Genomic DNA, 14,326 nt, shown 5'->3' with positions numbered 1-14,326 from the left:
CTTTGTAGACCAAGCTGGCCTCGAACTCAGAAATCCACCTGCCTCTGCCTCCCGAGTGCTGGGATTAAAGGCGTGCGCCACCACGCCCGGCTTCTGTCTTGAATTTAACCGCAGACCAGAACTTACAAGTGTAGTATGTGCCTTCTCTGTTTCTCCCCAAAACACCTTGCTGGGTTGTTTAGAGGTCTCAAGATAAGCAGTGTCTCAGCGTGAGAACAGGGTTTTCCATAACAGTATAAAAATGAAGGGGCTGGGGAGACGCCTCCACAGTTAAGAGCACTGGCTGCTTTCCCAGAGGACCCAGGTGCCATTCTAAGCACCCACAGGATTGCTTAGAACCATCTGTAACTGCAGTTCCAGAGGCTCTGATGCCCTCTGAGTGTACCAGGCATATTACATTGACATACAAATGTGGGCAAAACACCCATTCATATAAAATGAATAATATAAGAAACTTGAGCTGATGAGGTAGCTGAGAAGGGTAGGCAGGTACATGGTGGAAGGCGAGAACAGACTTCTACAAGTTGTTGGCAGCCCCCTCAAAACAAATTAATAAGCATAAAACATAGTAAGGTATAAAATATAAATAAATAAGTGAACATTTAAGTATAATCAAGAGACTCTATTATAACATAGCACATTGCTGTTTTGCAAACATTTTTTAATTTATTTTTATGTGTGAGTATTTTGCCTGCATGTATGTATGTACCCCATTGGTGTGCTGGTTCCCACGGAGGTGGAGAGTATCAGATCCCCTGGAATTAGAGTTAAAGTTGGCTGTGAATCACTATGTAGTTACAGGGAATCAGCCAGGTCCTCTGGAAGATCAGTAAGTGTCTTTAACTGTTGAACTATCTCTTAAACCTGTTTTGCAACTTTTTTTTGTTCACTAAAATGTTCATATTAAAAGCTACTAATCCTCAACTTTTTATCTTAGCATGAACTTGCTGTTCATAAAAAGAAAATTGAAGAGGTTGAAACCTGGTTAAAAGCGCAAGTCTTAGAAGTGAAGCCCAAACAGGTAAGTAAATGCATTTAAAATATTTAGCATCATTTGTTCTCTGACTTAGATGTTAATCATATTTTTCTTCTTTTTTGAGACAAAGTATCACTATGTAGCCCTGGCTGTCCAGGATAGCCTCAAACTATCAAGAGATCTTTCTGCTTCTATCTTCAGCCTGTGGGGGTTAAAGATGCTCATTATCTAGCCCAGGCTTCCCTGGGACTGATTGTGTACCCTAGGGTGATCTTGAATTTATGATGCTCCTTCTGCCTCATCCAAATTGTGGGATTATAAACATGGGCCACCATGCCTGGCAGGAAGCTAATCTTTTATGATGACTTTGTTTATATATCTTCATATTACCTTCAACAAAAGCTTCCTGCTTTGTTATTTCCAACCTCTCTACAAGCCTCCTAGGGGGCTAGGAGACAGTTCAGAGAGTTGGACAACTTGAGTTCAGTCCTTGGGTACCACATGTTAGAAGGCAGAATCAGTTCCTGCAGTCGTCCTTGACACCATCTTGTGACTCACTCATGCTTCCTCACAGTGAATAACTAAATGAATGTAGTTGTTTGCTTTGTTTTAAAAAACTCCAAGACTTGAAATCCCCCCCTTATTTGTCCCCTTTTCCCCCTTAAGTCCCAACTTTAGCCTAAGGCATATAGTAAGCCAGTGGAGTGCTAGTGTTTTTAGCATATCTCATTATTTCACAGTAAAGCAAGCAGTCCGTTTACATAGTAGTGGCTTAAAAAAAAAAAAAAGCTATATCTGGAAACCGTCCTCATTAATGTTAACTTGATGTTTTGTTTCACTTCCTTATTCCACAGTTATTCTTTGCCCCCTCCTTTAAAGGTAGACTATTTTCTCTTCCTCTTTAGAAACTTTTTTTTTTTTTTTAAGATTTATTTTATGTTGTATGAACATCCTGACACACACCAGAAGAGGGCATCTGATCCAATTACAGGTGGTTGTGAGCTACCATGTGGTTGCTGGGAATTGAACTCATGACCTCTGGAAGATCAGACAGGGCTCTTAACGCCTGAGCCATCTCCAGTCTCCCCTCTTTAGAATCTTTAAAACACAGGAAATAAGAAGCATTCATATCTTCATAATATAGCTCTCCTTTTTTTGTAAGTCTTTTATATTAAATTAAAACTGAGCCGGGTGTGGTGGCGCACGCCTTTAATCCCAGCACTCGGGAGGCAGAGGCAGGCGGATTTCTGAGTTGGAGGCCGCCTGGTCTGCAGAGTGAGCTCTAGGACAGCCAAGGCTACACAGAGAAACCCTGTCTCAAAAAACCAAAAAAAAAAAAAAAAAAAAAAATTAAAACTGACTCTGGGTGGTGTGGTGGCACACATCTTTAATCTCAGCAGTCATGAGGCAGAGTCAAGGGGATCCCTATGAGTTCAAGGCCAGCCTGGTCTACAGAGCAAGTTTCAGGCCCATCAAGGCTACACGGAGAAAACCTGTCTCAAAAAAAAAAAAAAAAAAAGGAAGAAAGTATTGATATTGGCTATAACATCCCTGAAGTAAAACAAAATCCTGACATTTCAGCCAGGTATGTTACTGCACTCCTTTAATAACTCAGGAGTCAGAGTCAAGGTGAATCTCTTGAGTTCAAGGCCAGCCATGACTACCATAGTTAAAACCCTATCTCAAAACAACAGAAACTCTGATATTTCAGCCAGACTTGAGATTGTAACCTTTAACTTTAAACTTTTATTTCTAATTTATCATATATACACCATATTGTCCTTTTAAAAAATTACAGTGTACAGTGTTACCTGTCCTCAAAATGCTTTCTGCAGCTGGTATGTTTCATCTAGAACCTAAACAAGAATCAGCCATTGCATTTGATTGCTGTGTCTCTTAGTCTTCATTTCCTTTTCTTAATCTTGTAACAGTCTGTGCCTTTTAGTTTTTCTCTCAGTATAAGACATTGACTTATGGGCTGGAGAGATGGCTCAGAGGTTAAGAGCACTGCCTGCTCTTCCTAGAGGTCCTGAGTTCAATTCCCAGCAACCACATGGTGGGTCAAAACCATCTGTAATGGGATCCAATGCCTTGTAGCCTGAGCTGGCCTGGAACTATGTAGTTAGACTGGCCTTGAACTTACAGCTGTTCTTCCTGCTCAACCTTCCAGCTGTTGGGATTATAGGTAAGAGCAACCACTCCTGGTTCTGATGTATGTCTTTTTTTTTTTTTAAACTGTTTTTTTTTTTAAACTTTAATATTTATTTACATGAGTACACTTTAGCTGTCTTCAGACACCCCAGAAGGGGCATTGAATCCTATTGCAGATGGTTGTCAGCCACCATGTGGTTGCTGGGATTTGAACTCAGGACCTCTGGAAGAGCAGCCAGTTCTCTTAACCACTGAGCCATCTCTCCATCGCCTTGTTGTATGTCTTATATCAGAGACTTTTAAGGTTTGGTTTTGGTGATTCTCCTAACCACAGCTAATAGTTTAGATAGTTCAGAGTCCACTTTATCTTCTTACTTAGGACTCTCTTGTTACTAGAGTGCATTCTTTTTTGGTTTTTCAAGATAAGGTTTCTGTAGATGTGGCTGGCCTCGAACTCAGAAATCAGCCTGCCTCTGCCTTCCAAGGGTTTGGGTTAGAGTTAAGATTAAGTTAGCTTGATTGGAAGGTGTGTCACCACAGCTGGCCAGATTGTAGTCTTTTTTTTTTTTTTTCCAATATATTTTTGTTTATTTATTTTTACTTCATGTGCATTGGTGTTTTGCCTACATGTATGTCAGTGTGGGATTGTCAAATCCTGGAGTTACAGACAGCTGTGAGCTTCCATGTGGATGCTGGGAATTGAACCCAGGTTCTCTGGAAAGCAGCCAGTGCTTTTGACCACTGAGCCAACTCTCCAGCCCTAGAGTGCACCCTTAATACCTCCTATTATAGCTCAAACTTACATAAGTATTACTGTTATTATTTTATTAGATGGCTAAAATTGGGCATGTCTATACATTTATAATATGAAAGTATTTTATAACAGTGTTGGATATTGAACCCAAGGCCTTGTGCATGTGTTTGATAAAAGTTTCAATGACACTAGTAATTGCAAGACATTCTTTTAAAAAAGAAAAAAAATCACTTGGTAATTTCTAGATTTATTATGATTAAACTTAAATTACCTTAATATTCTGACCAGGGCCTGGAGAGAGATTGCTCGTGTTTAATTGCATTTGTTACTCTTTCAGAAGACTCAAGTTTGGTCACCAGCACTCAAATCAAGTACTTCACAAACTGCCTGTAACTCCAGTGCCCTCTTCTGTCCTCTGTGGGCATGTAGACATGTGACACTTAAAATCTTGTTATAAATACCCCCACATTTCTGATTTTAATTTTTCCTTCTTTGTAGGAATTTTTTTTCGAGGGATGGAGGGTTGAGACAGGGTTTTTCTGTGTAGCCCTGGCTGTCTTTGAACTCACTCTGTAGACCAGGTTGGTCTTGGGCTCAGAAATCTTGCCTCTGCCTCCTGAGTATTGGCATTAAAGGTGGTCACCACCAACTGACTAGATTTTAATTTTTTATGCTTTCTTTACTTCAAACTATGATAAAGCAACCAGGCATGGTGGCACAGGCCTTTAATCCCAGGTCTCTGTTTGAGGCCAGCCAGGACTACAGTGAGACCTTGCCTCAGCTAAACCAGAGGGGGAAAGGGTAAAAGTGTGTTACAATTAGGCGATAAAGCAGTTAGTGTTCAGCCTGAGATGCTGGGGAGAAATTCACTACTGATTCTCTTACTGAAAACCAAAGTTTTGGAATATGGGTCTACTTATTGTTTTTAGAAAATAGATACTAACTATATTTCATGAGAAAAACACATATCTTCCATACATGAGCTTCCTTTTTAATTAATCTGTTTAAAAGTATAATCATTTCTCATTATTCATGCTAGCTATGCTTTTTTTTGTAAAGTTGCTCAGTTAGAAAACATCACCTATTGCCCTTTTAAAAATATAGGAACGGGCTGGAGAGATGGCTCAGTGGTTAAGAGCACTGACTGCTCTTCCAGAGGTCCTGAGTTCAATTCCCAGCAACCACATGGTGGCTCACAACCAATTGGAACAAACAATTGGAACCATTGGATCCAATGCCTTCTTCTGTTGTGTATGAAACAGTGACAGTATACTCATATTCAATAAATAAATATTTAAAAAAAAGGAACACATTTCTTTTTCTCCTCTTTCTTTCTTTCTTTCTTTCTTTCTTTCTTTCTTTCTTTCTTTCTTTCTTAAGATTTATTTATTTATTTTATGTATACAAGTACACCATTGCTTTCTTCAGACACACCAGAAGAGGGCACCAGACCCTATTACAGATGGTTGTGAGCTACCATGTGGTTGCTGGGAATTGAACTCAGGACCTCTGGAAGAGCAGTCAGTGCTCTTAACCACTGAGCCATCTCTCCAGCCCCAGGAGTACATTTCTGTAAGCCTCCTGTCAGAATATTTCTGTCATCCCATCATTTTGTTCTGTTCTTGTTATGGGATTTTGGGTGAGGAGAGGAGAAGACCCAGGGTGTTGTTCTGTCTGACCAAGCGTTCTGCCAGTAAGCTTCACACCCAGCCCCAGCTCATGAGTGCCAGGACTCTAACTTGGGTTCATGCTTATGCAGCAAACATTTTTCTGATGGAGCCATATCTCCAGCTCCTGCAGTCGAATTTTATGAATTGAAATAACTTCTAAGAATTTTGTTTCAAACCCTGTGCCTTTTGTTTAGCTAAAGTGTAATTGTTTTAATTTAGTTATTAAGTTGTCTTTGAGAAATAAACAATATTAAACTTGAGGAATTTTTAGAAGAAAACAATCCTCTCAAATCTTATAAAGTTTAGTTTTGAAATTTATTTATATAAGATATTTAATAGACCTTTGTAGAAATAATAAGTACTAAGAAAAATTTGAAAATTGTGTAGCATTCTAGTAATTGTTTTTAATTAATGTTTGTATTTGGTTTTAGGGTGGGTCTGTTTTATTAATAACAGGTCCTCCAGGATGTGGAAAGACAACTACTATGAAAATACTGTCAAAGGAACTTGGGATTCAAGTACAAGAATGGGTTAATCCCATTTTACCAGACTTCCAAAAAGATGATTACAGGGAGTTACTTAATTTAGGTAAGTTTGCTTGGAAGATGCTGAAGAATACAGGGAGAGCTTTACTTAGTGACACTTCTGGGTCAGGTGATGAGAGCACACTTTCTCCTGGACTTGTCAGTTTGATGAGAAAGGGCAAGACACCCAGATAGAGAGGAGAATGGGATTCTTAGAAAGGGAATATTGGATTTTTTTTTTAAAGATAGAAGCTGACTTTTCTTTGTTGTCTTTAATTGATTGATTGTCTGTGTGTATGAATGTACACATGCATATATACAACATGTACATGCCCTGGCTTACATGTGCAAGTCAGTTCTCTCCTTCCACTGTAGGTTCTGGGGATAAAAGTCAGTACCTTTACCCTCTGCCCAGTGCTGGCTGTTTTGAGACTTTATGTACCTGGTGCTGTCCCAAACTCGTGATCTTTCTGTTTTCACCTCCCAAGTACCAGGATTATAGGCCCATGACACTACACTATAGGAGCTCAGGTTTTCATTATTTATGGGAGTTTTACACTGTAAGGTCTTAAGTTTCAGTGTAAATCAAGCCTTTCCTCTCAATAAAGTAGCTTACACCATTAAATCCTGGTTAGAATAAAGTCACTTCAGAACATGGTGGTATGACGTTATCCCAGCACTTAAGACGTCTCTCAGTTCTAGGCCAGACAAGTCTAGGTAGTTCAGAGCAGCTACAGCTATGTAGTAAGACCCTGTCTCAAATATTAACAACCACCCCTTCCCCCCAAAAAAAGTTGGAATTTAGAGGGATCTTTAACCATTAAAAAATGATAATACCAAGTTCAAACTTTTATACTATAGCTTTACAGATAGGCTTATATATTTTAACACTGTCTTCTTAGCTTTCATTCTTTACTGATGATGTGGGTGTCTAAACTGGGAGTGGCCAAAGCTCCTAAGCATCTTACAATAGGAGTTATGTAGAAGGACAACTTTTATTTTAATGTTAACTATTCCTCGGATTCTCTGGGCTCAGCCAGTGTTGCTGAGACAGAGGCAGGAGACCTCAGTGAGGTCAAGACCACCTTGGTTTATATAGTCAGTTATAGGCCAAGTAGGGCTACGTAGTGAGACTCTTATCTCTAAAAACAAAACAAAAAACCCAAACAAAAATTTTAATTCCAGGGCTGGTGAGATGGCTCAGCGGGTAAGAGTACCGTCTGCTCTTCCAAAGGTCCTGAGTTCAAATCCTAGCAACTACATGGTGTCTCACAACCATCTGTAGTGAGACCTGATGCCCTCTTTTGGCACATCTAAAGACAGCTACAGTGTACTTATGTATAATAATAAATCTTTCTTTTAAAAAAAAATTTAATTCCAGTAATGAAGCTAAGTGTGGTTGGGCACACCTTTAATCTCAGGATGCAGGAAGCAGAGGCAGGAGGATCTTTTCTGTGTTGAGGCCAGCTTGATCTACATAGTAAATTCCAGGACAACCAGGGCTACATCATTTCTCGTAAAGCAAAACAAAAATTCAGTAGCGATATCCTAATCTGAAGATGGCATCCCATCTCCATTCTTCTATGACCTTCCCTGAGCCTGGAAGGGGGTGAGAAGAATGTTCTCTTTATAGCTGCACAGTCAAGAATCCCTTTACATCACTTTAACCAGCTATGCGACTCTAGTTCACTGCATACCAAGGGCTTCTCTAACAAGTTCGTAGCTGTACTAATTTGTGGGTATAAACATAATTATTTAGACTATAATTTGATGGCGATATCATAGCCCTTTAGCAAAACAGTAGCTGTAGCTTCTCCATTGTGGTCTGTGACTTCCCCTAGCAATGGGCTTTTGGCTAGGTTTATATTCCTTTGTATTATTGTAATAAATGAGTAATACTTTGAATTAGTTGTAATCTTTTCTGTGCAGCAGACCACAAATCCAACTATGAAGCAGTTAGTGCCCCTTAAAACAGACTCACCGCTATTATAGTAGTGAATACTTTTTGCCTAAGTGGTGTAGCACATAGGGTCCATAACTGAGTAAGACTTGATGACAGTTCTCCCACCACACCCTGCATAGTAACTTCTGCCATTGTTGTGCAAGCTAGCCAGCAGGAGGAAACAAATCCTGGTTCCTGTGTGATGTCTCTATGGTCTATGATCAAAACAATTAATAACTTTTTTATTTTATTTTTTTAAGAATGGGTTTTATTCTTATCTTTATTTTTAGGTTCCCTCAAAGAACAGCAGCAAGTGCTTTTAACTGCTGAGCCATCGCTCCACCCCAATAGCTAAATTTTTTTTTTCCTGGAACTTGCTCTATAGACCAGACTGGCCTCAAAGTCATCTGCCTCTGCCTCCCAACTCAGTTAACTTCATGTTACTTTCATTGGTATAGAAAATTACTATTGTCCATTATGATACTACTCTTTGAAATGATATTTTATTTTACATTAAAACCACTTCAAATAATTTTAAGATAGTCCAGTATTGTAAGTTATATCATATATGTGAATTTGTTGTACATATGTTTAATATTAATGTATATGATTTGAAAGTAAAGTGATAAATATATTTCCTTTCAGAATCAAACTTCTCTGTAGTTCCATACCAATCTCAGATAGCAGTCTTCAAAGACTTTCTGTTAAGAGCCACCAAGTACAGCAAACTACAGATGCTTGGAGACGATCTGACAACTGATAAGAAGATCATTCTGGTGGAAGTAAGGACAGCTTCTAAAATCTTGCTAGAGCTGCTGTGAGAACAATTGTGAGATGCAGGAAGAGTTGTAATCTTTTGATAGCAGAGACCTGAAGACTGTTTGAGTAAACATAAATAGAATAGCATAGATAAAGTAGATAAGCTGTATGCTAGCATAATTCTCAGCTGCAACACCATCTATATAGAAAAGCACAGGAAGTCTGTGGGACGTTAACTTCCTCAATGACCATAAATTTCCTTTAATTTCTTTGAAAATTCTGATCAAGATACATTGGATGAGTACTGTTTTTTCCTTGACAAAAATGTTTAAATATGCAGTAAAGCATCACTGAGCTAATATTGTCCCATATATTCCACAGGAGTTACCTAACCAGTTTTATCGAGACCCTAATGCTTTACATGAAATTCTAAGGTAGGTGTCAGTGAAGTCCAGTGTTCTAAAACTCCATATTAGGGGTAGGGGGTTGTAACTGTGGTAGAACATTTGCCTAGCATGAACATGCTAAATTGCTTAAATTTCAACATTATTTTGTTATTTTAGAAAGTATGTGCAGATTGGCCGGTGTCCTCTTGTATTTATAGTCTCTGACAGTGTCAGTGGAGATAATAATCAGCGGCTACTCTTTCCCAAAAACATTCAAGAAGAGTGTTCTGTTTCAAACATTAGGTAAGAAATTTTTTGATTGTTTATTTTGGTTGTTTTCCCAGACAGGATTTCTTTGTGTAGCCCTGACTGTCCTGGAACTCATGCTACAAACCAGGTTGGCCTTGAACTCACAGAGATCCACCTGCCTTTGCTTCCAGGATGCTAGAATTAAAGGCATGCACCACCACTGCCTGGCTAAGAAATTTGCTTTTAATGTTCACAGACTATTTTTAAATTAACCATTTAAGCATCTTTTGTTCTTATAGTTTCAACCCTGTGGCACCAACAATTATGATGAAATTTCTTAATCGAATTGTGACTATAGAAGCTAGTAAGGTGAGTCTAATTTAAGACTTAATTTGTAACTGTGGAAAGCACAATTTATATAGCATGTAACTGGAAGAAATAGTTGATGAATTACACTTCAGAGGACACTCTACTGCTATAGAAATATACATCTTAGTGGGGTGTGTGTGTGTGTGTGTAAAGTTGGAAGCAGTCAGTCTGTAGCTGCATGGTATAATCTTTGCCTAGCTTGTGAAAGGCTCTGATTTCAGTCTCAAGCCCTGCCAAAAGCTAAAAGTTATATACAAAAACCATAACATTAATGTAATTTTTCCATATTTTAGGGAAAATATTTGTTAAAAGATATCAGTGGCACTATTGAAAGTGTTAATACCCTTTTGTGTATTTTGTTTCCATGTGCGTTTGTGTATGAAGAGTGTGGGTATGGCACAGGACACACATGGAGGTCAGAGGACAACTTGGGGGGGTTAACGCTCTTCTTCCACTGTGTGGGTCCTAGGGGTGGAATGAGGTCATTAGACTTGGCAGCAAGTCTCTTTACATACTGATCCATCTTACCAGCCCCTCAATAAATTACATCTTAAAAGATGAAATAGACTTAAAGCTGCATAAAAACAAACATTGTCTTAGATGGTATTAGGTAAGAAATTAAATTTACAGAAAACAAATACTATAATTTTACCTGAAAACATTAACTCTGAATTCATGTTTGCATACACTTAGATATTGAATATATTTATAGATACTTGCAAACAGAATGTTTGTAAAGATACTCACTATATGTTACTTGTATGACAAAGTTTGGTTTGGGAAGACAACGTTTATAAGGAATTTCTGAGGGCTGAAGAGATGTCTCAGTGTTTAAGAGCACTGGCTGCTTTTTCAGAAGATCTGGATTCAGTTCCTGGCACCTAATGGAAGCTCACAACTGTTTGTAACTTGTGTTTCAAAGGATCCTGTGCTGTCTTCTGTGACTGCTGAGAGCACTAGGCACACATGTGCATACCAACACATCAAATTTAAAAGTGCTTAATGAAGGGTTAGGGTACAGTTCTATTTTTCTGTGATAATTAGTTTTTATAAGATCTGATGTGGGATAGACTATGAATAGTCAACCTGAGTACATTTTATCAGTGAACTAAGGTCTTTATGAAGACATAGAGACAGATAATTTGTCTTACAACACAAATGGTATGCTAAGTTGATGGAATATATATTATATATGTGAACTTACATACATATCCATGCTCTTAAGCATGTATGAAATAGCCTTGCTTGTATACATGCATTTATATATAGTAAGAAAGGAAATAGAAACATAAAAGTTCAGCTAGTCTAATTACAAAGTCAATAGTATTTAATACTCTTAGAATTATACCTTATGCTAAGTCATTGACACACCATTCATAGACAGACAGGTGTTAACACTGAGAGGTTTTGTTGTTGTTTTTGATAAAGGATCTCCCTAGGTAACCCTAGGTTAGAATTTAGGATTATTTTTCCTAGCTTCCCATAAGCTGGTGACTATAGCTATGTTCTACGGTACCTGGGCTGTGGAAGTTTTTAAGACATTCAAATTTGAAAAAAATCTAGTTTATATATATTAAATTCTCAGAATAGGTTTTAGTTTGTGTGTTTGCATTTGTGTCTTAACAATTTTCTGAAATTTGCTTTCACCCTTTAGAATGGAGAAAAAATTATTGTTCCTAATAAAACTTGTCTGGAGTTGCTCTGTCAAGGATGTTCTGGTGATATCAGAAGTGCAATAAACAGCCTGCAGTTCTCGTCTTCAAAAGGTAACTAACTAGAGAAGACATACTCATAGAGCATTGATAGGTGACTTGCTCTTAAACAGTCATGAAATAAATCACATTAAACCATTGTTATGGAATGTCTAGGGATTGAGCCCAGGGTCTTCCATATGGTAGACAGGTCTTTTGCCACTGAATTATCTGTTGTCATCAGCCCAAACTAGACATGAAGTAGTTCCTTCCTTATCTGTGGTTTAACTGCTTGCAGTCAGTACTGTCTGAAATTTTTTATAGAATATTATAGAGTCATCACTTTAAAATTTTATATTTCACTGAGTACTGATAAGATCTTCTGGTGGCACATGCCTGTAGTTCTAGCACTTGAGGCATAGGCAGATGGGTTTCTGAGTTCAAGGCCAGAATGGTCTACCTTGAAAGTTCCAAGACAGCCAGGGATAGTAGAGAGACCCTGTGCCAAAAAATAAGTAAGTAAGTAAAATCTTCTGCCGGGCTTGGTGGCGCACGCCTTTAATCCCAGCACTCGGGAGGCAGAGGCAGGTGGATTTCTGAGTTCGAGGCCAGCCTGGTCTACAAAGTGAGTGCCAGGACAGCCAGGGCTACACAGAGAAACCCTGTCTCGAAAAACCAAAAAAAAAAAAAAAAAAAAAAAATCTTCTGCTGGCCCCCTTGGGAAACCAATCATCTTTGAAATCTGTGTGTGTGTGTCTGTCTGTCTGTCTGTCTGTCTGTCTGTGTTTTTGTGTATGGTATAGTCAAGACAACTTTCTGGGTTGGTTTTCATCTTGTAAGTTTTTTTCTTTTTCTTTTTTGCCTCAATCCCCAGCCTAGCCAACCCTACAGAATAGGTAATTTAATTGTGTGTGTATCTCTCTTTGTGGGAGATACTATTTTTATGGTGTTGGGGATTATTACACAGTTTATCCTACTTTTTAGTGTTATTTTTAAATTTTGTATTTTATGTATATGGGTGGTTTTGCTTGTATGCATGTCTGTGTACCACATGTACCACAGATGCCAGAAGAGGGCATCATACTTCCTGGATCTGGAGTTACCTATGTTGGTGAGCTGCCCTGGGAGTGCCAGGAATCAAACCTGGATCCCCTGGAGGAGCAGCCAGTGATCTTAACTACTGAGCCATTTCTCTAGCTTCTAAAACAATTTTAAATAATGATATCTTATTACATTTTTTTTGTTTGTTTTGTTTTTCTCTGTGTAGCCCTGGCTGTCTTGACACTCACTTTGTAGATCAAGCTGGCATCAAACTCAGTAATCTGCCTGCCTCTGCTTCCCTAGTGCTGGGATTAAAGGTGTGCACCACCACTGCCCAGTGACATTTTATTACACTTTAGTACTTGGCAACAGAGAGGGTTCTTCACTAAGGCCATGTTAAGTTACTGCTTGTTAGAAAAAGGTTTTGGTTGGAATACTTAGTATAAATATTTGAAAAAAAATTTTTTAAAGATTTATTTATTTATTATATGTGAGTACACTGTAGCTGCCTTCAGACACTCCAGAAGAGGGCGTCAGATCTCATTACGGATGGTTGTGAGCCACCATGTGGTTGCTGGGATTTGAACTCAGGACCTTCGGAATAGGAGTCAGTGCTCCTAACTGCTGAGCCATCTCTCCAGCCCCGAAATACTCTTACTTTTAGTTTTTACATTTTGATTTTTTTATTCAAATATTATTTAGGAGAGAACAGTTCGTGGTCAAAGAAGAAAAGAATGTCATTGAAATCGGATGCTGCCATATCAAAATCAAAACAAAAAAAGAAACATAATAGTACTTTGGAAAATCAAGAGATTCAAGCTATTGGTGGAAAAGATGTTTCTCTTTTTCTCTTCAGAGCTTTGGGGAAGATTCTATACTGTAAAAGTAAGAAACTTTTCTGCAATTTTATCTTTGATGTTTGTAACTCTTAACTACAGAAAGAAGATACTATGTGATTTGAAATGCCTTATATTTTGTTTTGTTATAAGAAGAAGCTAGGAACCCCACCAGATACTGCATAGCCAGGGCTAAAATTTAGCAGGAGAATGTTTTACCTATATGGAGCATTTCTAACTGGGTTAAATATAAAACCACTTCTGTAAGCCATACTCATGTCTATAAATTATAGTTTCCTGAAGATATGTTCATGTGTGCCAGCGGTTCTGAGCCTGTGGCGTGTGACCGCTTTAGGGTGTCACAGGGGTCACACATCACACGTCCTGTACATCAGATGCTTACATTATGATTTATGGCAGTAGTAAAACTACAGCTATGGAGTGGCAATGAGACGATGTCATGGTTGTGCTCACTACAGCATGCGGATCTGTACTAAAGGATCCCAGCATTAGGAAGGCTAAGAACCACTGCTCCAGACTTTGAGTGGTAAGAGTTGATAGCCCAAAGCTAAGCTGTTGTAACACTCAGCTGGAGTCCTACACCAGTGCCAAATAGTTTCAGGTTGCTCCTCTTCACTAAGTTGCTGCTCCTATAACCACAGATGTCCACTGTTTTCATCTGCCTTCTGTGTTGCTTGTTCCAACTGCCTTTCCGTCGATCCCCTCCCAAACTCTCCCTCCTTTCAATAAATCCCAGACTTCTGTTCTTTATTTAGCAAATACCAATATGATTCTGTTAGAAAAGACTGGGATTTCAAAATGGAAATGCCATGTAAGGAAAGTGAAGTGGCCACTTAATATGTGGTGCTAAAAATACCTGCCTCTGGGACAGCTCACCTCCCAGCCTCAGTGTCCCTGGGACAGCTCACCTCCCAGCCTCAGTGTCCCTGGGACAGCTCACCTCCCAGCCTCAGTGTC

The 14,326-nt window shown here is 38.7% G+C and overlaps 1 protein-coding gene across 3 annotated transcripts in view; it reads left to right on the top strand.

Moving 5' to 3' along the window:
• The window catches only part of Rad17 (RAD17 checkpoint clamp loader component), a 32,175-nt gene that overhangs the window by 6,608 nt on the left and 11,241 nt on the right, over positions 1-14,326 (top strand). For all 3 annotated transcript variants that reach the window (XM_021180024.2, XM_029468516.1, XM_029468517.1), the window contains exons 4-11: positions 938-1,021; positions 5,983-6,139; positions 8,663-8,799; positions 9,158-9,210; positions 9,340-9,465; positions 9,711-9,780; positions 11,435-11,546; positions 13,215-13,397. In XM_021180024.2, the coding sequence (XP_021035683.1) occupies positions 938-1,021; positions 5,983-6,139; positions 8,663-8,799; positions 9,158-9,210; positions 9,340-9,465; positions 9,711-9,780; positions 11,435-11,546; positions 13,215-13,397 (922 nt within the window). The remainder of the gene's footprint in view (positions 1-937; positions 1,022-5,982; positions 6,140-8,662; positions 8,800-9,157; positions 9,211-9,339; positions 9,466-9,710; positions 9,781-11,434; positions 11,547-13,214; positions 13,398-14,326) is intronic.

This window comes from Mus caroli, chromosome 13 (genome assembly GCF_900094665.2).
Source record: "Mus caroli chromosome 13, CAROLI_EIJ_v1.1, whole genome shotgun sequence".
Lineage (NCBI taxonomy): Eukaryota > Metazoa > Chordata > Mammalia > Rodentia > Muridae > Mus > Mus caroli.
The sequence above is the reverse complement of the archived record's forward strand: the minus strand, read 5'-3'. Positions and strand labels throughout refer to the sequence as shown.